This window comes from Pelobates fuscus, chromosome 6 (genome assembly GCF_036172605.1).
Source record: "Pelobates fuscus isolate aPelFus1 chromosome 6, aPelFus1.pri, whole genome shotgun sequence".
NCBI lineage: Eukaryota > Metazoa > Chordata > Amphibia > Anura > Pelobatidae > Pelobates > Pelobates fuscus.
In genome coordinates, this window is record NC_086322.1 from 274,929,612 (window position 1) to 274,953,086 (window position 23,475).

General features: G+C 40.3%; 1 protein-coding gene across 4 annotated transcripts in view; it reads left to right on the forward strand.

Moving 5' to 3' along the window:
• Window positions 1-23,475, forward strand: part of SEPTIN9 (septin 9) — a 198,542-nt gene that overhangs the window by 168,024 nt on the left and 7,043 nt on the right. For all 4 annotated transcript variants that reach the window (XM_063459183.1, XM_063459185.1, XM_063459184.1 and 1 more), the window contains 6 exons: window positions 13,941-14,138; window positions 17,497-17,625; window positions 17,883-17,964; window positions 21,444-21,581; window positions 22,178-22,295; window positions 22,830-22,925. In XM_063459183.1, the coding sequence (XP_063315253.1) occupies window positions 13,941-14,138; window positions 17,497-17,625; window positions 17,883-17,964; window positions 21,444-21,581; window positions 22,178-22,295; window positions 22,830-22,925 (761 nt within the window). The remainder of the gene's footprint in view (window positions 1-13,940; window positions 14,139-17,496; window positions 17,626-17,882; window positions 17,965-21,443; window positions 21,582-22,177; window positions 22,296-22,829; window positions 22,926-23,475) is intronic.

The following is a 23,475-nucleotide window of genomic DNA, read 5'->3' on the forward strand; positions in this document are numbered from 1 at the left end:
TCACATACAGGAGGCTCTTGCAGGGTCTAGCAAGCTATTAACATAGCAAGGGATAAGAAAATCTTAATTAAACAGAACTTGGAATAAAGAAAGCCTAAATTACTCTTTACAGGAAGTGTTTATGGAAGGCTGTGCAAGTCACATGCAGGGAGGTGTGACTAGGGTTAATAAACAAAGGGATTTAACTCCTAAATGGCAGAGGATTGAGCAGTGAGGCTGCAGGGGTATGTTCTATACACCAAAACTGCTTCATTAAGCTAAAGTTGTTCAGGTGACTATAGTGTCCTTTTAAGATAAATTACATCTGATTGAAAGTGAAACCAGTTTTTTTTTTTTTCCATGCAGGCTTTGTCAATCAGAGCCAGGGGAGGTGTGGGAAGGGCTGCATAAACAGAAACAAATGTGATTTAACTCTTAAATGACAGATAATTGAGCAGTGGAACCTGAGAAGCATGATCTATACACTAAAACTGCTTCATTAAGCTAAAGTTGTTTAGGTGACTATAGTGTTCCTTTAAGGTCTTAGCGCTTTATCTGCCAGGACGTGCCTCTAGTGGCTGTCTGGTTCACAGCCACTTCTAGAGGAGGGTGTATCCAATGAAACTGCAATGGTTGCAGCTGCAGAGCTAAAGTAACAGAGACCCTATACCCAGGCCACTGCAATGAGCTGAAATAGTCTGGGTGCCTATGGTGTCCCTCTAATTTATTGAGGTAATCTATAAGGCAAGGATGGGAAATATCCCAGAAGGCAAAGTGCTAAAATTTTTACTTCTGGCACCTAAATTATTTTATTTTAAGCAGTAAATGTCTCCTTAACTTGTTGGTCTGGCTCCTAAATTCTTTATGAAGTCTCCTAAAACATGACTATGATTATGTCTCCCCCTTCTTCCCCCAAGTCAGATAATTGTAATAACTTGCTCTTTTGCAACTGTAGCATTTGATGAGCTAATAACTTCCCCTTTAAGACTGACCGTTATTTGCTGGTTACGGTTCTCACACCATTATGTTTGCATGTATAGATGTATGTTCACATATAAACTGTGCTATTTCCTTTGTACATATGTTTGCATTTACATTTTGTAAAGGTTCACAGGCCTATAAGGAAGTGATAAAGCTCCCCCTACACTCTACCCCTAGAGACCTTTTTAATCACCCTCCCCCATACAGTTAGCATCCTGTTCTGGCAAAAAGTCACCATTATCATGCATTTTGGGGGTGCTTTGCCAAACCAGTCGAGCAGTCCTTGTCACAAGAGGGAAAGCTAAAGTAAAATGCCACATTCAGGTAATGTAGCTACCCTTAAACCTTTAGCAACCTTAAATATATCCTTAATTTTAAGGTGGTAGCTGTCAGTAAGATCTCTTACAAGAGAAACTGAAATTCGAGTTAGACAATTTGGAAAATTGTGAATTTCATAAAGGTCCGGTTACATAGGCTTTGAATATCGCATATTAAAATAGACTGCATCAAGCATTATCCCGTTTCTTCTTAATCGCACATTATTTATTGTATTTAGTGCATTTTCTTTTAATGCATTTTTTTTTCTATCTGTTGGAGGGGGATCAGATTTAACCTATTTGACCCTAATTCCCACAAATTGTCCACCTTCTTGCATCACACTGTTGGTCAGCAGATATAAAATGTGTGTATATATACAGCAGATATAAAATGTGTGTGTGTGTGTATATACAGCAGATATAAAACCGTAAAGAGGTAATCTTTAAGGACTACTATATCTTTTAATGTACATGCCAGTTTTTAAACAAATGTTAAAAGGCGGGCCTCTGTCATCTTCCACCTGTCATGTCTTAGATCTTTGTGTTATTCGGCACTCGTAACAGCTGATGGAAGCATGCGTATCCTCATACATGCTGCGCTAGGTGGATATAGCATCCCATGCTAATTTCTCAGTCTCTTGTATGCTGGGAGGTGAAGATGCTGGTACCAGGACAGATTGATTTATTTTGAAGCCATTCCAAAGTACAATCAAAGAAAGTCCAGAGCAAAAGACAGGCAATAAATATATTAAGCTTTTATGACATACAATGGTATCCTGTAAATACTGAAAGCTTCCAGTGGTTGCCATATTATATAATATAGTTAAAGGATTACTCCAAGTAAAAACAGTTTTTGGTTGTAGTAAACCTTTCTGTGGAACCCTATGTAAAAAAAAAAAAGCCACGTTCTCAAATAGCCCAGTCTTCCTCTGCTGATGTCACTCGCTGAAGGGAGAGGGAGGGCGAACTTGGGGGAGGGAGAGGACGTTGTCACCATTAGCTGTCTGAACCTTGTTCTGTGCTGGCTAATGATGCTGCTGTAGGTGGAACTACACCCCAGTCAGCTAAGGGGTTAATCTCATTGCGAAGCACTGCACATATAGACTCCAGGCACCATGACCACTCCAAATCAATGAAGTGGTCATGGTGCTTGGGGTAACCCTTTGAAACCAAAATGAAAATAACTCACAAAGACCTCTTGTTATGAGAGAGCATTTTACTTCAGCCTAAAGCAAACCCAGTTCTGCAAAGGCGTCGCATAGTGGTAGTATAGATAGATAGATAAATAAATAAAATATTTTTTTAAAAAAATCAACTCGGGCAGGTGGGGTAAGGTAAAGGACATAAATGGAGAAGCAATGAGTGATACACTGATTGGTGCAGTCGTAAGGATTCATGGCCAGACCTCAGCGTGGTGAGGGTGGATAGTTTTAGGTAAGCCTCCCCAGACATCAACATGCAAGCAGGCAAACAATTGCTATCGTACTGTCATTTGCTGCAGTAAATGCAGAGCTGCCATAAGTTTGGAGCAGGAGATCTAAAGGACGATGTGTTAATGTTTTACTTGGTTGAGACAATATTGTCTGACAAAAGTGCAAAGTGTTAACCAAGTCGGCACTTTTAGAGGATGAAAGGTTAGAAGGCAAGAAAATAAGCGTTAAAAGTGTGTAGTTTTTATTTTTTTTAAGGTCTTAAAGGACATAATAATTTTAGGCTGTTTGGACTCAAAATTTACTTGGTTATCCACTAAATTTGCTCTCGTCCACACTGAGCAAGATATCCTTTTGATTACCTCAACATCTGAATTTGGGTTTCTCAGTACACAATCAAAATACCTCCTCTTCATCTGTTTTGCTTGCTCCAACATTGTTACATAATGTATACAGTTATATCTCATAAGAAATTATTGGACACATAACACTCTTATCTGACGTTTTCAGGCTGTTAGGAGCCACCACTGATTTGAAAAGCTGTAAACACTGGCATTTTTTGCACGGCCCAAGGCCCCCATCCTACGAGCTATCTATATGCTGGTCTGGGTTGTGTGCTAAAATTTGTTCTATTTAACTTGGCTGAGCGTTCAGCTGAGGCTTATCTCCCAACCTTGGGAGGTAGGATATCCTATGGGTCCCAGCCAGAGAGGGAGCATGCTTGTGATGCAGCATGTGTCACCTGGAAATGGGGTGTCTCAGCAACAAGAGCTGCACGCACTGACCTTGCACTGTGTGAACATATTTAACGGCTCATTTCCACCACACTTTTTGGAAATTCTGAGCACTCTTCTCCGGTATCACCGAGTAGGATTCCAGAAGAGAAAAAAAAACTAGCGGTTTGGACTACCGTTCCAAATTGAGACAATCTGACCAGTCGTAGGAGGCATGGCCGAGGTATAGCTGCATAAGATTCCCCCTTTTCCTGCAAAGCTTTAAAATGCCCTGTTTGCAAATACAAATGCAAATCCGTTCGGTCCTCTTCAGCTTGTGACAGTCTATGGAAGAGGCAACGGGATCCTTCAAAGATCGAGCTTCCCCACTTCCTGACAGCAGTCACTGGTGACAGCTGCGGGAAATGACCAACTAAATGCAACTCCTTCCTTTGTCAGGCAGCCCCTTAGCTGGTCACCCTTTATTTTCAGAACATCTTCAATACTTAGAACACTGTTATACCGTTTTAAGTTGGATATTGCTCTGCAAAAAGATTCTTTTCATTGTGAAAATTGGAAGGTCATGCGGGAACAATGTTTTCACCATAAGGTGCGCCTGGACTTGTTAAAAATGTGCTTTGTAGTCTTTGGTTGTTTATGAAGGCTTCACACGTGATAATCCCAACGAGATTGCTAGCCTTTCCCATTATAGATCATTACAATGTTAAATAACTGTCAAAAGGCACTGAAGGCATCCTCTTGGCTTTCTCCAAAGGTAAATCCATCCAGATGTGGGAAGTGGAATGAATGATGACTCATCCAAACATGAATTTCTCCCCTCACCCCCCTAATTGTACAGAGGTCCAGGTATCTTTGTTTGCATTATCCTTGGATACAAAAGTTTTGCGAATACTGCTGTCCTCTCCAGCTGTGTAAAGTGGACGTGTACAAATTGGGTCACAGATGTCAATTATTTCCGTACAATTTTTAGAGGAAGTTCTCTTTGTGGCAGCAGTCCATGTTTTGCTTTGTTTTGACATGAGAGCCCTGTTCTCTGTTGAAGTAGTTTGTCTATATAGCATTTATTTTTGAGACTTTCCCCTTTTTTACATTTAGTTTTTTACAATTTTTAAAAATGAGGTTATTGCTTGGCCTTATTAGTCGTCGGTTTGAGGCCTCGTGGCACATTTTGACGGGTAAATGTCGGACCTCCTATAGCCAACACATTCCGCAAACGAGCAATCAGTCTAATATAACTCCTTTCATAGAGCAAATTAGTTACTTTAAAGTCAAACTCCTTCAATTCATGTGGTTTTTCCGTTATTTTATCCAGTAACTGTAGTTATCGTATTTATCTAATCTTTTATCTTATGGAAAATACACAATGCGGCTGGTGACATGAAGTGTTCTATATACACGCAAAACTCTTTAAAGCAACAATATATATCAGAGTAAAGAGGGCAAATAAATTACATTGGGGTGTGCGCCAAGAGAAAATCACAACCAAACGTTTATCACGAGGATTATTCACTCAAGTGAGAATTCAAAGAGAGCTTCAACTACTTTGGCCTTACATTTGAAATTTACTTTGGATTTTCCTCTTGGTAAATAACACTGTTAATTTAAAAATACACTGTTTGTTCTCAATAGTTATAACCATTTACATATACAAAAAGGTGTTTTGTTTTTTTTGTTTGTTTGTTTTTTTCTTCAAAATGCAGAATTGCCCATGGAGTCTTTGGCATGTCCAAGGGACAAGATATGTTGTCCCTCATTATGTGGCACAACTGAGTATTTGGCAAAATGAAGGTGACCTGATCTCTAATGAGACAGAAAGGGGTATTTTTGTTATATATACCCCTATATATTATTAACCCTTAATAGGGAACACATGGGATGTTGGCAGGTGGGCTTATCCTCTCATGGCCATTGGAGGTAACTAAAAAACACTGCCCATTAGTGTTTAGAGGTGCAGGCCTGAAAGAGGGCCCACCATAGAAAGATAAAAAATCCAAAACCGGTGTCTTAGGGTAAGGATCTTGCGGGCAAGGAGGGGGGGGATGTATAAACTGACTCCACTACAATTACAGGCTAATTATAGCCTTGTCATTTAATAAATGGTGCATCGCAATATTATCTCATTACCTACTAAGTTTTAGATGTCCTTACATTACCCACTGATCCAAACTATCCATATGTCTGTCCTCGTCAGTTGCCAGAGATTTTATTTTTGGTGTGCAAAAGAAAAAATGACCGCCTTGAGTGCAGGCATTATTTTATTATGAACTTTCATATACATTAACTGTGTGAAGTGTTAATAATTGTAGAGGAATACTGTAGGCACTAAAACAACTTTAGCTTAACGAAGCAGTTTTGGAGTAGTGCTCAGTACTCTGCAATTAAGGAATTAAATCATTTTGTTTATGTAGCTCTAGCCACACCTCCCTGCATGTGACTTAGTCTTCCTATATGCTTTCTGTGAAGAGAAATCTAATGTTTAAACTTCCTTTATTACACAGTATGTTTCATATACAATTTCTTATCTCTTGCTCTCGAAATTTAGAGTTAAGACTAAAGTAAGTAAAGATCTGAATTGAAAACGAAACCTTTTTTCTTTCTTTCTGCAGGCTGTGTCAGTCACAGGCTGCATAAACAGAAACAAAAGTGACTTTACTCCTAAATGGCAGATAATTGAGCTAAAAGCCCCTTCTGCACTTACCTGGGTCCAGCGCCGATATCCCTCGGCGATGGCTCTGGCCGCTTCCGCTCCTCCCCCGCAAACACCTAATAGTCACCTATAGTGACCCATGATTGTCTTAGCAGTCTGTAAGGTTTTTATTGCAGATTGGATTGATTCCATCATTTTATTACATGTTTGCTGTATTGGAAGAACCCATGTATACAATTATATGCTGGTATAATATCTTTAGACTCCAGATAAGACATTTGCTAAATATGCCATTGGTTCTTAAGGGGTTAAAAGAAAAAGTCAACTCAGACAGAAGCATTTTATTTATTTCCCTTTCCTCCACAGGAATAGCATGCTCATATTGGCAAATTATATCTCAAATGAAGTGTTATATATGTGAGATATATATATATATATATATATATATATATATATATATATTTATTTATAAAGAGCTATCTGTACTTCCGTATGGATAGTTTGGCAATACTGAGTGTGCTATGGACCCTTCAGTCTTGTAGGCCTGGCTAATAGTGTAGAACTGATATTTAAAAATAAAATTTATGTATACACTCAATTTCATTTAATTTTCATTATCTTTTTTTTCATTACCTGCTTTGTTCTAAACCAATAAGTTGGTTATGTCTAATCCAGCAACAAATTAGTCTTCTATCTGCAGCTCTGCTCTTCCCCCACAGATTGTCACTAGTGATGATCTCCCATCCATGTCTACACTGTGACACGGGGTGCATGCGCGGCAATAGCAGAGACCCACTCACAGAGAAACCTTAAAACCAGTGCTTTTCTACAAAGTCTTTTCGGTTTTCTGACATTTAGTAGTTAAATCCCTTGTTTCTGTTTTTATGCAGCCCAAGCAACATGTTGTCACACAACCTGCTTGGAAAACAAAAATGGTTAATTTCCAATCAGATTTTAAATTACTTTAGAATTAACTCTATCAATTAATCTGTAATCACGCACTGGAGGCTCTTGCCGTTTTCTAACAACGCTGGAGATAAGAAATTCTAAATTAAACAAAATCTGCAATAAAGGAAGTGTAAACATTTAGATTTCTCTTTAGAAGAAGTGTTTAGGAAGGCTGTGTAAGTCACATGCAGGGAGGAAGGGGCGAGGCAAAGTGACAACTCCTAAATGGCAGAGAATTGTTCAGTGAAAGTGCTAGGGCATGATCTATATTCTATACACAATGCCTTATTAAGCCAACGTTGTTTTGGTCACTGTAGTGTCCCTTTAAGATTTGCTTTAATATATTGGCAGAATTCCTACGCAACATGGAAATAGAGACCATCCTTTTATATATCCTTTTTTTTTTTTATATTCCTGCTGTAGTTGGGCCATTTTCGTAGCTAAACTATTCACTGTAAGTAGACTACAAATGCATGTATGGCCTAACTCGTAATGGTAAGCCTTTACTAAATTATTTAACATTAAGCATGCAAGTTCTACTGTGATGCAAATGTTATCCTTTTGCTGGCTTCTGGACACTTAACATTCTACTAACAGAAGTAAAATAATGGATATCATGTCTGTTGACTTGGCAAGTAGAATGTGTGTGTTCTAGAGTAGGATGATCAGCTATTGGGGCTGTGTTCTCAATTTTCTGACGATACCTTGTGCATGATCCGACCTCTTGGAGTTTCAGTACATCAGTCTATGGAGATGACCGGTATGTATAGCTGGACGTGGAGTCTGTGTGCATCTATAAGCTGCCCAATCCTTTGCATGCTTCTTAATGTCTGTAGTTTGTATGTGTTTGGTAGATATAATACAATTGGTAGAAGAAAAGGAGGGTCTTTCTTACCAAATGGATATGGTCCAAGTAGGTGCAGTGTTGTCCTGTTCATTGTTTTTCATTAGCTGTAGTTGATGGTAATACATACAACTTAACAGATTTTCCGTCTTAAGATTTGTACTGTCAAATGAAAACACAAAAACCAAAGGAGACATTTATTATTGTTATGAATGTGTGGTCGGAACGTAATGTGCATTAGTTAAAGGAAATAACACTTCACCCCTATGGCCGTGTATAAAACCCACTGTGTGATCCTATCCATCCCATAATAGGTGTCCATGTTCATATATTAGCTTTTTGTGCTTGCATTTAAAGGAATGGCAAAGCTCAAGGCATCTCATGAATGGAATCTGCACTCTAAGGACACACAAGCTAATTAAAATAATTCTAGCAGAATTTTTCCTATCTGTGCCGTTAATGCGTGCTGAAAGTGTATTCTCAGAATAACCTAGAATATTGTTCAGAGATATTTGTGGTTTTTGAAAAACAGGTAGTGGTCGGAGTTAAACAGGCTCTTATGCCTGCACTGTGCCATTTCAGACAGATTTTAATCTTGGGACATTTTTTGCATTTAAAGGTATAGTCTGTGCATTTGTCTATTTTAAAAGAACACTTTTTAATTTAAAAATGCAATATTTTAAAACTTTTGGTTACATAGTTAAAAATGGCCATAAAATGTACCTGTAATTTAACACTGCATTCTGATTCATCATCTGTGAAATAATCTACCAATCAGATGCTTTTCATAGAACAATTGAGACTTTATGCATGCGCGGCAATCTGCAAATCCAATGCTTCTAGACTTGAAGCATTAGCTATGTTTGACGCCATTCTGCTGCATGTGAAAATGCTGAACGTGAGATTCTTCAAAAGTGGAAGGATCTTAAAGAGGAAACCATATTCTCTATTCACATCCACTTTAGCCGTCTTTTTGACAAAATGTAAATATTGCCATTTCTCAGGAAAAGCAATTTTCTGTACATTAAGATGTAGGCCGCTTTGATGCTTACAGTCCCTTTAAATCCACACGTCACCACCCCGATGGTGGTTTTGCTGTTTGCAGTGAGGTGGCCACGGGATGCAGGAAAAATTAGGTTTTACCTACTTAGATCTGTTATTCGCTGACACTGTAATCTTGTCCGTGGGGTCCTCTTCACCTCCTCCTTTGTTTTATTTCTTTTGACTGGGTTGTAACCTCAAACACAGTCTTTATGAACATTTTGTATACCTTATATTTATTAAATGTTAATTTTGGGGGCGGGGTGACTGAGCCTTTTTAATATTACATGAGTGTAGATTATCACGTTGTGACTTTGCTCGGACAGTGTAAGGATTTAATCTAATGTAGCATAACCCCTGATTTCAAATTACCAGGCTAGACTCAAGGCAGTGCAGGATATGTACTACATGCATCAGAGCAGCACATTATGATCTACATCCTTCTGTTTTTAACATGTCCTTACGTAGAGTTTAAGCCACCTCTGTGGTTTTCAGCATAAATTTTATATCCTTTTATTTTACGGTGTTTATCTGCTCTGTGCCATTTGTCTCCTATTTTCTATAAGGGCCCCTGAGTATTCACACAATGGCCATCTGTCCTGTGTTTCTTGTTACATTATCCCTCTGTCTTGAGTGATGTTAATGTGCAGCAGACAGTGCTCTAATCTGGCTGTTAGCATTAGTTGGGATTGGGGCCTTAATGGTCAGCTCGTATTCCTGCTGGGTACCACATTAACCGTGAAAGTGACAGGTAGGAGATGTTTGGCTGACCTCCCTGCATCCCAAGAGATTAGACTCTGTGGCTCCAGATGTACTTTACCAGCCAGCAGTGTAACCATATTCACCATAACCTATTCACCTTCTGCCAAATATAACATCCATTACGGAATATAGCGCCAGAGGCATCATTGCTTTTGCCTATGAATACTCATTCCCCTGACAGAAACCATTTTAGATCCTCTTACCTTCACATTGTTTAATAGATTAATCAAACCTTCTCTCACAATCTCAAATATTTAACTTCTTTCACTACAAATTGATTTGGAGATTATGAAAAAACTGGAAGAATGTAACCTGTGATATTATTACTATACGGGGCTGAAACAGTTGTCATGTTTCTTTCTCCAAATAAGAATCAAATGCAGAATAACAAAATTCTGGTTTAAACCCCCCCCCCCTCACTCCCCCACAGTATTCTGGCTATGTAACTCCTCCTCCCTGCCCCTTACTAACTATATCATACAAGACTTGTCATGTGACATATTCCGTAATCCATCATTTCATTGCCCCACTTATACTGTTACATTACTCCTTTTCTATTACCCCACATTGCCCTCATTGTTCTCACATTGCTCCCGTGTAACTAAAGCGTCCTCTACTCTCCTTGCTGTTCATGGTCTATCTTCAGGTATTGGTTTATAACTCCTGAATGCACGTCATTTCACCCCATTCTCTTTATCTATAACCCCAGTGATGTCACAAGAGTGACAAAAATAATTTGTGAGAGTTTCAAAACTGTCTGCTGGTATTGTTTACCCTCTTACAATAACCAATCTATACCAATGGTTTTTAGGACATACAGCAAGATGGACTAAGATCGGTTGCCAGTGAGATGCAGAGCACTTGTTGAATATAATTATTGAATTAAAACTTCACTTTTATTGGAAATCTACTAAAAGAAAGGGAAGCACAAAAAAAATTATTTACAAATCTATCTATACATCTGTATCACCATCAGATAGAATATTAACATTGGGGTAGTTACCCATTGGGTATGACCAATGCAGTACCTGTACAGACGTGAAGATACATGGGAATTGTCTCAAATGTATTGGTTTATTACTTCCGCCCGGGTAACCCAGTTTGCATTTCACACTCTCCTATACATTTCCGTCCCATCCTTTGGGTTGCCCTACTACCACTTGGCTATAAGCCCACTCGATTTCTCCAGCAGGCAGAATATTCATCTTTCTTTAATCTTCTTTGGTGATCTTTCATTGTCCTATCTTAACTTGCTCTGTTTTGTTTGGAGTAGCATTTAGCATTGTGCCAAAAAATGAAATCTTGCAGAACAGGCCCAGAGGTGACCTTGTACAGAAGAACAAATGTTTACCCTTCCAATTTCTCTTAAAAATGTTTAGTCATGTAGCTGTATGCAGTTAAATAAACCCATTTCATTAATTCCAGTTTGGCTATCCCCTGCATGTATCAATAAAGCGATATAATATAGAACACATGTATCTGCATTTGTGATTGCAGAATAAGACTTCTATGTTTTTTTTTTATTTAAATAAAATATTTTATAGATGTGCTTTTTTCCATGCCTCAATACATTTTGAGCCTGTGGATGCCAAGTGTACATTGCAGATTGTTATTTTCTATTATTTTAAAGTTGTGATGGTCCTTCTCATTCCCCTTTAAAATCAATCAAGCTGTGTCTTTTGTCCATATCTCCTGCCATGCGTTAATTAAACTCCTCACGTCCAGCTCAACGTCCCCTCTAAATCAGTCAAATCCATGTTTCTTACCATGCCCCTTGTTGTAATTATTGTACTACGGTGGTCTCTGTTCTTTAGTTCCTATGTCGAGATCCTTTACACGCGTAGTAGGCAAACGCAGCACTTCAGATGTTGTGGACTACGTCTCTGATGCCTTGCCAGCATCCGGAACATCTGGAGTGCGAAGGTTTTCTTCCCCTGCCTTACATAATTTTGGTGAACAAGACCCTTCCTCGGCCGATCATGCTTCACCATTCCTGGCCGTTTTTCTAAGCAATTGAGTAACCGTACAAAAGAAAACAAACTAAAGAAAATAACTGATTTTGATCTTCTAAGCGCTGTTTAGCTACAGCTAAAGTAAACCAACAAGTAATTCTGCCTGGAAGCTAATGTTTGAAGCATTTCACAAATTGCATGGAAAAAAAACTTATCAGTTTTTAAAATCTGTTCTACGTTTGTTCTGGATGGGGGGTAGGAGGGTTAAGAAGATGGTTTTGAATTTGGAGTAGAACTAGTTTACTTTTGTGGGTGTAAAATGGAGATCCGTACGGTGAAGAAGGGGTATTAAAAACACTTTAAGAGTGTACAATGCTAGTACCGTATTGTTCTTCAGCCACTGGAGGCATTCAAACACTTCAATGGAAACATTACCTTACCTACAGAATGGCATTGTTTACAGGCGCAGGGTTAAGGGGTGGGTGGCATGACCCCTAGATCACTTCGTTGAGATGAAGTGTTTGGAATGCCTATGGTGTCTGTTTAGTGACAGAATTTATTTTTATATTTTTGTCGGAGGACATGATTTCTGTGATGCCTGTTAGTGCTTTGTGTTATTGGGAAAATTGTATCATGTGACATTACAGAGTTAGGCTCCAGGAAATGGGTATGTAACTTGAAAAGAGACAAGCATATGTGTTGTTTTTTTTTTGTTTTTTTGTTTTTTTTAATATAAATATATTTTTATCTAACTTAAATTCTGTGAGGCGTTAGTGTCTGAATACCAACCAAGAGTCCTGAATCTCTAAGCTAATACATTTTTATACGGGCGCAATGAAAGCGTGAATCAGGTTGGCGCTAGTCCAGTTTTATGTGCTATATAATGCAAACTGGCGTTAACGAAAGAGAAGAAAATAAATAAAATATATACCGGTATATTGCTTCACGTGCTGGTGGGAGGGTAACATCATAGACTGCACCCTGTCCCCTTTTACTCTGAGAGCAGGCAGTCATAGCAATCTCCACAGAACTCATTGACAGTAATGTGCTTCCATTTGGACACATGCGCGTTATATTCTTCCCTTCGTGCCTTGTGATGAGTGTGAATGTCGAACCATCAGCACATAAAGCAAAGTTAGTCTGTAACGAATTGCTGACTTTCTAATAAACAAATCGTAACCTTAAAGGAATACTTCACGCACCATAACCACTACAGCACACAGTAGTGGTTCTTATTCCAGGTGTGTGTGTTTTTCGAATGGGCTCTGCCAGATGCAGCTCCCAACCTCCATTGCTGGAAAGGTAGAAATTCCTCAGCAGTTAAGAGCCAAACATTGCATTGCATGGCTTAGCTCAGGAGAACTAACTGAAGTTCCTGCTTGGGAACTTCCAGTTATCCGGCAATAATCGTGGAGGTGGGGAGCAGACCGCGGTAAGAAGTCAAAACATTCAAAAGCAGTTTGACTCCTTACAATGGTGGGGGTGCCAGGGATCCCTGGTAACAAAATTTATATAGCAAACTGTATTGGTTATGGTGCTTGGAGTGGAATGCATGGCTAAAAGTAAAAAAAGAAAACATAAAACATGTTTGATTGCAGCATGATTTAAACTTGTGCAATGTTAAACCCAAAGTCCACCTATATATCTAGGTATTATTAGACATCATCACTTTCTTCTCTGAACTCTCTGAAACTTTATTTGACACTACTGTGCTTTCAGTCTGTGTTCTGTAGGAGAGAAAGAACGTTAAAACAGTAACAAACTGCAATCTAAGGATTTTTTTTTTTAATTCTCACTAAACTACTACACGCCTAATGTATACACAAGATAAGTTTACTTTGCCATAGCACTTGTTGTGCTCCAGTAACCGCGTCACAAAAAGAATGGTTTCTCTGTTTATGTTGCGCAGCGCTGGGTGCGTTGTTTTGGGATTTGAATGTTTTGTAGATTTTAAATCCAGATAAAATGGCAAAAGTAACAGCGTGCTGAGTAAATACACGCAGTGTTTATCAGAAAGCACCCAAACGCACGTACCCATGTTTTCTGTTTCATTTGGAGACTTTATCTCTTCCTTCGGTTTGCCTTTTTTTTTTTCTCCGTGTCTCACCGCTCATTATTGTGTGTTCCTGGAAAAATAGGTCTTGGCAGCTTGGGTAGTTATTGTATAATATTGCGTCACTCTGGACAGCAGTGTAGTGTATTTTCTAAATACGTGATTGTAACTATGCTTTATTTTTTTTATTTTTTTGTGTTCTTCCTAGTTATCCCTTATTTGTATTATATATATTTATTTTTTTCTGTGCAGTTAACGAGGACCCTCACCCATACGGAGTCACCATGACAGACGCCATTAGAGATGCCGCGATGAAGCAGGCCCTCCCTGGAAGGGGAGTGGTAGAGAAGCCGGCTGCAGATTTTGGATATGTTGGAATAGATGCCATCTTGGAACAAATGAGGAAAAAGGCAATGAAGCAGGGGTTTGAGTTAAATATCATGGTGGTAGGTGAGTACTCATTGTTCAGGAACTTGCAATCACAGTGAGAATTGCTTAAAGGAAACCTATAGTCAAAAATATAAAAAAAATAATTAACATAAATTGTTATTACACATATTACATCACTACACAAACACACTACACACACTGCATTACATACATCCATCACTACACAAACACACACACACACTGCATTACATACATCCATCACTACACAAACACACACACACTGCATTACATACATCCATCACTACACAAACACACACACACACTGCATTACATACATCCATCACTACACAAACACACACACACTGCATTACATACATCACTACACAAACACACACACAAACACACTGCATTACATACATGAATACACTACACAAACACACACTGCATTACATACATACACACACTACACAAATACTCACTGCATTACATACATACACACACTACATTATACATACACACACAATGCATTACATACATACACACTACACAAACACACACAATGCATTACATACATACACACTACACAAACACACACTGCATTACATACACACACTACACAAACACACACTGCATTACAAACACACACTGCATTACAAACACACACTGCATTACATACACACACTACACAAACACACACTGCATTACATACACACACACTACACAAATACAAGCACACACTGCATTACATACACACACACACTGCATTACATACATATACATACACACACTCCCTGCATTACATACACACACACTCCCTGCATTACATACACACTGCATTACATACATACACACACACTGCATTATATACACACACTACACACACCCACACTGCATTCACTTTACCCACACTACACAAAGACACACTCTGCATTCACTATACACACTACACAAATACACACAGCTCCCCTGTCTAAATACACTTCATCCACTACATGTGGCATGTATATTTTGTGCATTTACCGTTAGAAAGAGTTTATTTTTTCAAAATGGTAAATGTACAGAATATCGGCAAGTTATCGGCTATCTGCCTGAAAGTTCACAGATTATCGGAATCGGCTCTAAAAAATCAATATCGGTCGATCCCTAATCCTGATCCTTGTGATGCAATCAGCATTTCAGAATTTCTATTGAATGCTCACAAGGAGCTGAGGATTGCCAATACACATTACTTGGGAACCAGGGGAGAACGTGCGTATTTGCCATCTGTTTTGTGTGTGTGTGTGTATCTGTGTGTGTGTTTTGTTATTTTAAATTGGGGAAACAGTGGGAACTTTCTACTTATTTTCACTTATTTGGTTTTAAAATGAACATGTCATGTGCCTTTTCAACTTAATGTAAACCCCCCCTCCCCTCCCCAAAATGCACTAACTTGACAGTATGTCACAGAGAAAAGATGTTTTCAGATATAATCACCTTATCTCTGATCCAGTGACTCTGTCCTATGCTCTGTCGGTGGTACTTTTTTTCAAATGGCAAATCTTGGCTTATTTACCAGCATGTCAATATCTGCACAGCGGGGGGCGGGGCCGGACCGCCGAGCTGGATGGTCGCACTCGACACCAGCTCCTGCAAATTAGGCCCAAATAAGCAACGAAAATGCGATTTTGGGCAGACAGCCGTCCAGCATCGGTGGCCCTCAGCGGGCAGAGAGCCCTGGATCCAGGGAGAGGCTGGCCGAACGGGCTTCAGTCCCCAGGAGGAGGGTTCCTCATTGGCACCTTAAGGCCTACTCTGGAGGTGAGCGGGGTGGACGGCCGCTGCCCCGCTGCCTGCCGATCAGCACCCTGCCATGAGTCGGACCCGTGGGGAACTGGCCCCGTACCCCCCCCTACTTGGACCGGGGGGGTGATCCCGGTCCCCACCCTCAGGCCCCGAATACCGCGAAACACCGGCGGTGCCGTAGCAGGGCCCCCAAGACCTGTAACCCAAGCACTGAAATAAAGATGTCGGAGGGCATGTGCGATAACATCGGGACCACAAGCAGACCGGGACTACCAGCTTATACTCTCAAACCCAAACACGCTACTCACCTCTGCTACGACCGAAGTCTCGGAGGCCTTCTCAGCGCCACACTCAACATGGCGGACACCGCGTGGTCTCCACGATCCAGAGCCGGCCTAGCAGACATCCTCTCCAAGCTGAACCGGCACTTCACCGATTTTTGGCGGAGGTTGAAATGGCAGATGAGCTGTCCTGCCTCTCCACCAACGAGTACCACCTGCATAATGCGACGCACCTTCCTACCAGCAGGAAAATCACCAACATGGCGGCGGATCAAGCACCACTCCTCTCTGAAACACACAGCGGCACTATGGAGGCGACTTCAAGGGCGCCAAACACGCTGAAACCGTAGCCCGAAACGCAGGGGACCATACAAGCGACCGCAGAGGCGACCAATATGCCTGCAATCAGGGACAATGTCCTGCAGTGTGACTGCTCGAGAAGGGACCATGCGGTACCCCTGGCTGGCATAGGATAGCCTGGGAGCTAGGACTGAGATACGAGTTAGGCCCTTTGCCGCTCACCGTCACTATCAGCCCTCGTGGTGGTGCTGGTGCCTACTAATCCATAAATAGTGATGTTACTTATGATGAAAAATAAGCAGTCTAATTAGAGGCCATGCAATTGTACCCTTCGTAATATATGCTTAATGTCTGTCTAGCATGCAACCTAACGTTTACTACTTAACCTGTCCCAAGCGAGTACAGCCTTGCATGTAATCTAGCTTAATGTCTATCCAGCATGTAACCTAACGTTTATTCAGCAGGTAACCTAACGCTTAATACACGGTGACATAAGCCTGAACAACTAGCCTGCAAATTTACCTACTTTTCTCATAACACATCTTAAGCTAATCCTGTTTCTTACTTTTGCTAGTAATCAGTTTGAATACAATTCTGTGTCAAGCGTTAATAACTTAAAAAAAAATGTGCAAAGTTTTTTCACTGCCTAACCAATGCAACTCTTTGTTTGACTTCACATGCTCTGACTGTTGTGGCAGGGTACGTTATATGTGATCTTCCATGCACAAATAAAATAAAGAATTAAAAAAAAAAAAAAAAATATCTGCACAGCGTAATGTGAGGCACTCCCTATACGCCCTAGCAGTGTCCACTTGGGAGTTACCATAGCAACCAAGGTGCATGCGCTGTAGTTGCCTTGAGTGGAGAGCAGGAGGCCTGCCTGTCTAAGGTCTCCTCTGCTCTCCCTTGTCAGTCAATATTTCAGAGCACGAATCCTTCCAATATTTGCTAGTACAATGTATTGATTATATTCTATGCTCTTTCAAGAGAGCATAAGTTATGGTACATGACGGGTACCCCTTAAATCTCAATATATGTCCTTTCTCCATCCTCAGGTCAAAGCGGGCTTGGAAAATCAACATTAATAAACACTCTCTTCAAATCCAAAGTGAGCAGGAAATCTGTGCAGCCAGCAGCCGAGGAACGGATCCCCAAAACTATAGAGATCAAAAGCGTCACACATGGTAAGGGTATCGAAAACTGTAAGATTAGACCAGGGATCAGAAATGAAGGAGTAAGATACAGGGCCGAGAAGTTGGCAGATGGGGAATAGAGTAATGTTTCTTGGTGTAATATGAAGGTTAAGAGTATAGCTCAGAGATTTTTGGTAAACACGGGATTATGATGAACTATGCATTATTTTGGGGGGGCTATTTCTAGAAGTAAGCTGTGATACAATGCCTCTGTGTCTAACCCCATTCCTTATGTGTTTGATATTCAGAAATAGAAGAGAAAGGAGTGCGTATGAAACTGACTGTTATTGACACTCCTGGCTTTGGAGACCATATAAACAATGAGAACTGGTGAGTGCATGGTGATTGACTGGAAATGTCAAGTCCTACTCTACCAGTCATACTTCTAGATGCTGACCACTGCAATCCTACTCCTGAATTGAGTTCTTGGAAGGAAAGGAATTAGGTTTTCTAGAAACTAATGGCTAGAACAATGTGGATAAGATGTCCACAAGCCAGAAGAGGAAGCTCCTAATTAGTGGGTCCTCTTCGTTGCATGGGGGGGGAGGGGGGAGACTGTCTGTAGATGCACCACCGAGGGACACTGGCTGTATCTGCAGGTTCTCTAAAGGTGAGTTTTGTGACAGATTACGCATGGGAGGCAAATATGTGTGCTTCTTTTGCACACCTCAACCCAGAAAACAGTTAGGTAGTATTTACTGAAATGCGTAAAAATGCAAAGGGGCCATTCCTAAGTAGCATTATTATTAAACTGAAAAATAAGATCCAAACATTTCTCTGGTTTTATATTGAACATAAAATAAGTTTGGCAGGAACAAGACAAATGAATGAGAAAAAATGAGCTCCCAGGGAAACCTAGAATGTGACGGCAGATAAGAACCATTCGGCCCATCTAGTCTGCCCAATTTTCTAAATACTTTCATTAGTCCCTGCTACAGGCACCTTCTGTCCTTGTTTTGGGGGGCAATTGGATTGATGTTATATCACCCTTTTGCCCCCACCCCTCCTAGTTTAAATACATCCTAGAAATACCTCTGAACTGCTCACTGAGAACATTTGTTCCCTTTTGAGAAAGATGCAAACCATCTTTTTTTGTACAGTTTATTTCCATTTCAAACAGATCTACCATGAGAAATGAAGCTAAATCCTTGCTCCCGACACCATTCACCAAGCCACAAGTTAAAGTCCCTAATACGCATCCGCCTGTCGTTTTGAGAACTTCAGAGAATGTGACCGTGTGGACACAACCTGCTGTATATCATTGGCAAAAACACAAAAAAACTTTACCTTTACCTCTGAAACTTCATTGCAAGCGAAGTATTTTGTCCCTAGATGGACAAGTATATCTAATTCCCCTTCCTGCTTTACTCGATTAACAATATTACATTCACGTCTCCTGTCTCTGTAAGCAGTAGCTCCGGGAAGACCTCTCACAATACCACTATTGTCCAGCTCCACACCTCTTATGACAGAATCCCCCAACAACTGCTTTCTATTAGGCCTCACCATAGTCTCCAAACCTGTCTTCATAATATCACTACACTCGGTGCCAGAGCCTGTCTCCACAACACCACTTCACTCAGTGGAATACAAATGTCCACAGCATGCAGCAGCACACTATATATGTAAATGTTGGTTACAAAGAACATTCAGTATAAACGGTCATGGTTGTGTTATGCATAAAGTGCTCCGTTATACAATGCTGATTTTAGTTTCTGACCATCCCATCTTCAGTGGTATAGTCTGCACACATAGGCTGTAAACTCAGGCTGTTGAAGAAAACCATGCACATAAACTCACGGGAGCTCAGATGAGAACAGCCAGCTCATTTAAATACCTTCCAGCAATCACAGCTTAGGCGGTGCACTTCGGAACAGTTCCCTTGCAAAATCAATGTTCCGTCATCAGACCACCTCGCAGTGAAATCCTTTTGGATTTTCGCATCACAAAAACTAGCTTCACATGCAGAATATAATAAACTTCACATTTTTTTTTTTTTGAAATGCAAAAAACATATCTGCCTATACTGTGCAAAAGGGGGGGACAAGACGACAGCCAAACGCGTTTCGCACTCAAACATGGGGAGCTGTTGAAAAATGCCGTTTAGATGATGAAGACATTCAGTTGATGTTATGTTCCCCTCTCCTTTGTGAAACGGTACAACCTCTAGTTTTGGGGAAAAGACTATATAGGTACAACCTTGATGTTCACTAGGTTTATTGTATGTATGCTTCCCAGTGTGATTAATCAAAGGGGAATAGACTTGTGCAAAAATGTCTTTTCAGAGATTAGTCAAAATAAAATTACAGTTAATTTTTTTTTTTTTTTTTTTCTAAGTTACCAGGAACTTTTTTCAAATGAATCCATGAAAGCAAATCTTTGCACACATCTAAATATAGTGCACCCAGCATGAAATCAGGTTCATTAATATCTAAACATAATCTGTAGAACAGGCCATAAAACATTTTTTGTAAATATTTATTTTGGAGTAAGGAAGAGGTTTTTATTATTACACAAAGGTACAGTGTTGCCAATAGTGATGAAACATTTGCTCTCTTTGTCTGGCATCTTTCTCTGTATATTAATAGGTTTCATTAGTTCTGTTACAAGTGTAGTTTTGTGCTCGTATAAATTCCAAGGTCTAATTAACAGTCAAATCGTTAAAGGAACAAAACCATTTATTCCTGACCCTATGGTGTTTAAAACACCATCTAGACCCCCGCCACCTAAATATAGCAAAATATTACCTTTATTTCAGTCTGCTGCTGTCAGCTCTGCCTCTGATCTGCTTGCTTGGCTGACATCAGAAGTGGTGTTCTGAGCCAATCATTATGAAAAAGCGTTGGATTGGCTAAGACTGTCAAGGAGGCAGATCAGGGGCAGAGGCAGCACAAGTCAAACACAGCCCTGGCCAATCAGCATCTCCTCATAGAGATGCGTTGAATCAATGCATCTCTATGAGGAAAGTTCAGTGGGTGGAGACTGAAAGTCAGTCACACTGAATGCAGCCCTGCCCCCAGGAAGCACCTCTAGCAGCCATCTGAGGAATGCCACTTTAAGTGTCCCTAGGCTGTAATGTAAACACTGTATTTTCTCTGAAGCAAAACCTCAAGCAAATTATTATACTCACCAGAACAAATACAATGAGCTGTAGTTGTTCTGGTGACTATAGTGTCCCTTTAGGCCTTTCTCTTTGGTATTTAACCAATATATTTGTTTTTTAACATTTCGGGTGTCTCTTAACCCCCCCAATAAGTAAACCATAAACGACATGCATTTTTCTCCAGGGGAGAGTGGTTATCTGCCTCTATTCCGCTCCACCCCTGAAGGCACTGCTGCTGATGGCAATCTCCCTTCCTCTCCATGTGAAAATGTCACATGCACAATAATTGCTGCAAATGAGCCAATCAGATGTGGCAATCGCCCAGTAGAACGCTTTTCATTGGGAAACATTAAATTAGTGCATCCCTATGGCAGCTCGCACTTAAAGATCGTTCCAAGCACTGTAAATCTGAAATGTCAGTTTGGTAGCTTGGGAGATCATTCCTAATCCTGTTTATAAAAGTGACGATTTCTCTTGAAATGTATGAATTGGGATGGGAATGTGGCTCCCGTTAATGCCTAAAGCTCTTCAGTTAACATATTGCGAGGATTTACTTTGGAGACTGCCTATTGACGTGGACTAAAACGCTAACCCACTGTTACTGCTACCAGTTGCCTACAATTCCGTAGTTCTTCATGTATCTGGCTTCATTCTCCCTGTATCTGGCTATGTGGTAAATGTAATATTTATTTTCATTATTCTTTAGCTGGCTGCCCATCATGAAGTTTATTAACGATCAATACGAGAAATACCTACAGGAAGAGGTAAACATCAACCGCAAAAAACGAATTCCGGACAGCAGAGTTCACTGTTGTATATACTTTATCCCAGCAACAGGACACTCGTGAGTATTGCCACGGCTTCGTCTACCTCTCCTTCACTAGTTACTTAGTAATGAAAAGTAGGTCAGCACTATTTAATCTGTACTCCACCACCATCACCACCGCCATCCTTGTTCAGCCTTATTGCCAGCGTAATCAATCAAGGGCTTTATAATAAATGCTTGTGTTGGTTTGTACTTCCTACTTTGCTGGATTATTAATAATACTTATCTGCTCATATAGTAATTTTAAAGCAGCTCTGTCACTTTTCAGTATTTCATAAAGGTATAATCTAACGGAGAAATAAGGAATTCACAAAAATTCCATTGCAATCCAAGGAGATCATGAGACAAAGTAGGGACTACCTTGTTTTATGAAAAATTGAGTTGACAGAAGGCAGAGCTCTGCCGCCAAATTTTGTCCAACCCCAGCAGCCATCACAATTAATGTCTGTGGGATTCAGACTGCCGCGGGATCCTCCATAGGCTTCTGGCAAATTTTAAGTACAATAAGCCGAAGATGGTCCCCATATCAGTTCTTTATCATCCTGTCTAAGTGATTGAGTGATCACAACCAGCAGTCTTATGCTTCGTTTTGTTTTTTTTTTTTTTTTTTACAGACTCCGGCCCTTGGATATTGAGTTCATGAGACGTTTGAGCAAAGTCGTGAATATTGTACCAGTCATTGCCAAAGCGGACACTTTAACTCTAGAGGAAAGAGATTACTTCAAACAGAGGGTAATTGAAAACATTTTATAGAGGGAACACTACGGACACCATAATCTCTACAGACTACTGTTGTGGTTATGATGGTAGCAGTGCCCTGGCACCTTCCCAGAGTTATTTGGCTTATACTGTTTTAGAATGGTTTGGGGACTTAGCTGGGTTCTGACACGGGCTCACAGCTCTTTCTGTAGAATCCCAATAACTCTACTGAGCCAAGCAGTGCTATGCATGTCACCTGAGCGTTCCGTGAACGCGGTCCTTTAACGGACTTGCTAAGCTCAGTGAAGACCTCTAGCTTTTCCTGCAGGAGAAGTCCGAACGCAGCATTGGTGCCCAGGTAAAAATAGATAAATGGTTTTGGCGTTGGAGTGTTCCTTTAATGGCCACCAATTGTGTCAAAAACCTTTCGGATAGTTGTCTGCTAATCAAAACAAGATTTTTAATAACCAAAAGCCGAGATGAACACCCATAGTTTTGTGGCCAATAGGAACATGTGGCACAGCTGTCAGTATGGCTCAATCTCACTTTTTTGCCCTTATTTCACAGATTCGAGCCGATCTGCAGAACAATGGAATAGACATCTACCCTCAGAAGGAGTTTGATGAGGATACAGAGGACAGGCTGGTAAACGAGAAGATTAGGGTGAGTGTAATATAGTGATTGTAACGGCACCCCGAGGCATAAAAAGGGGCTAAAAGCCGTTTAGTAGATCTTCCCTTCCAGAGACACAGGCACAGCTACTGTAGACCCCAATACACCGAACCGGAGAAGCATATGAATGCTCTCAAACATAAGAATGCTGTAAACAGCCGAATAGGAAAAACCATATGAATAGGTTTACACTCCTAGCAGTCAAACTGGAACAGCATACAATAAATCCCCCCCCAAGAACGAGACCAGGCTCCGTTTTGAGGGTTAAGCAGGAACAGACAGAGCTGTGGGTTTATTGTTCTTATATACACATTAGTACCACCCACAGGGTTTTGGAAAACAAGCAATAAACACGTACAATACACTCAGACACTCCCACACAAAATCCTCCCCGCTGCCTGTGATACAATTACCTTACACAATGGGTAATGTAATTATCACAGGCCGAGAAATAGTTTTTCCACATTATTCATAACTTTAAAAGCATGCATCACATTCACATAACATTACATTTTCAGAATCCGCATACTCCAAATACAAA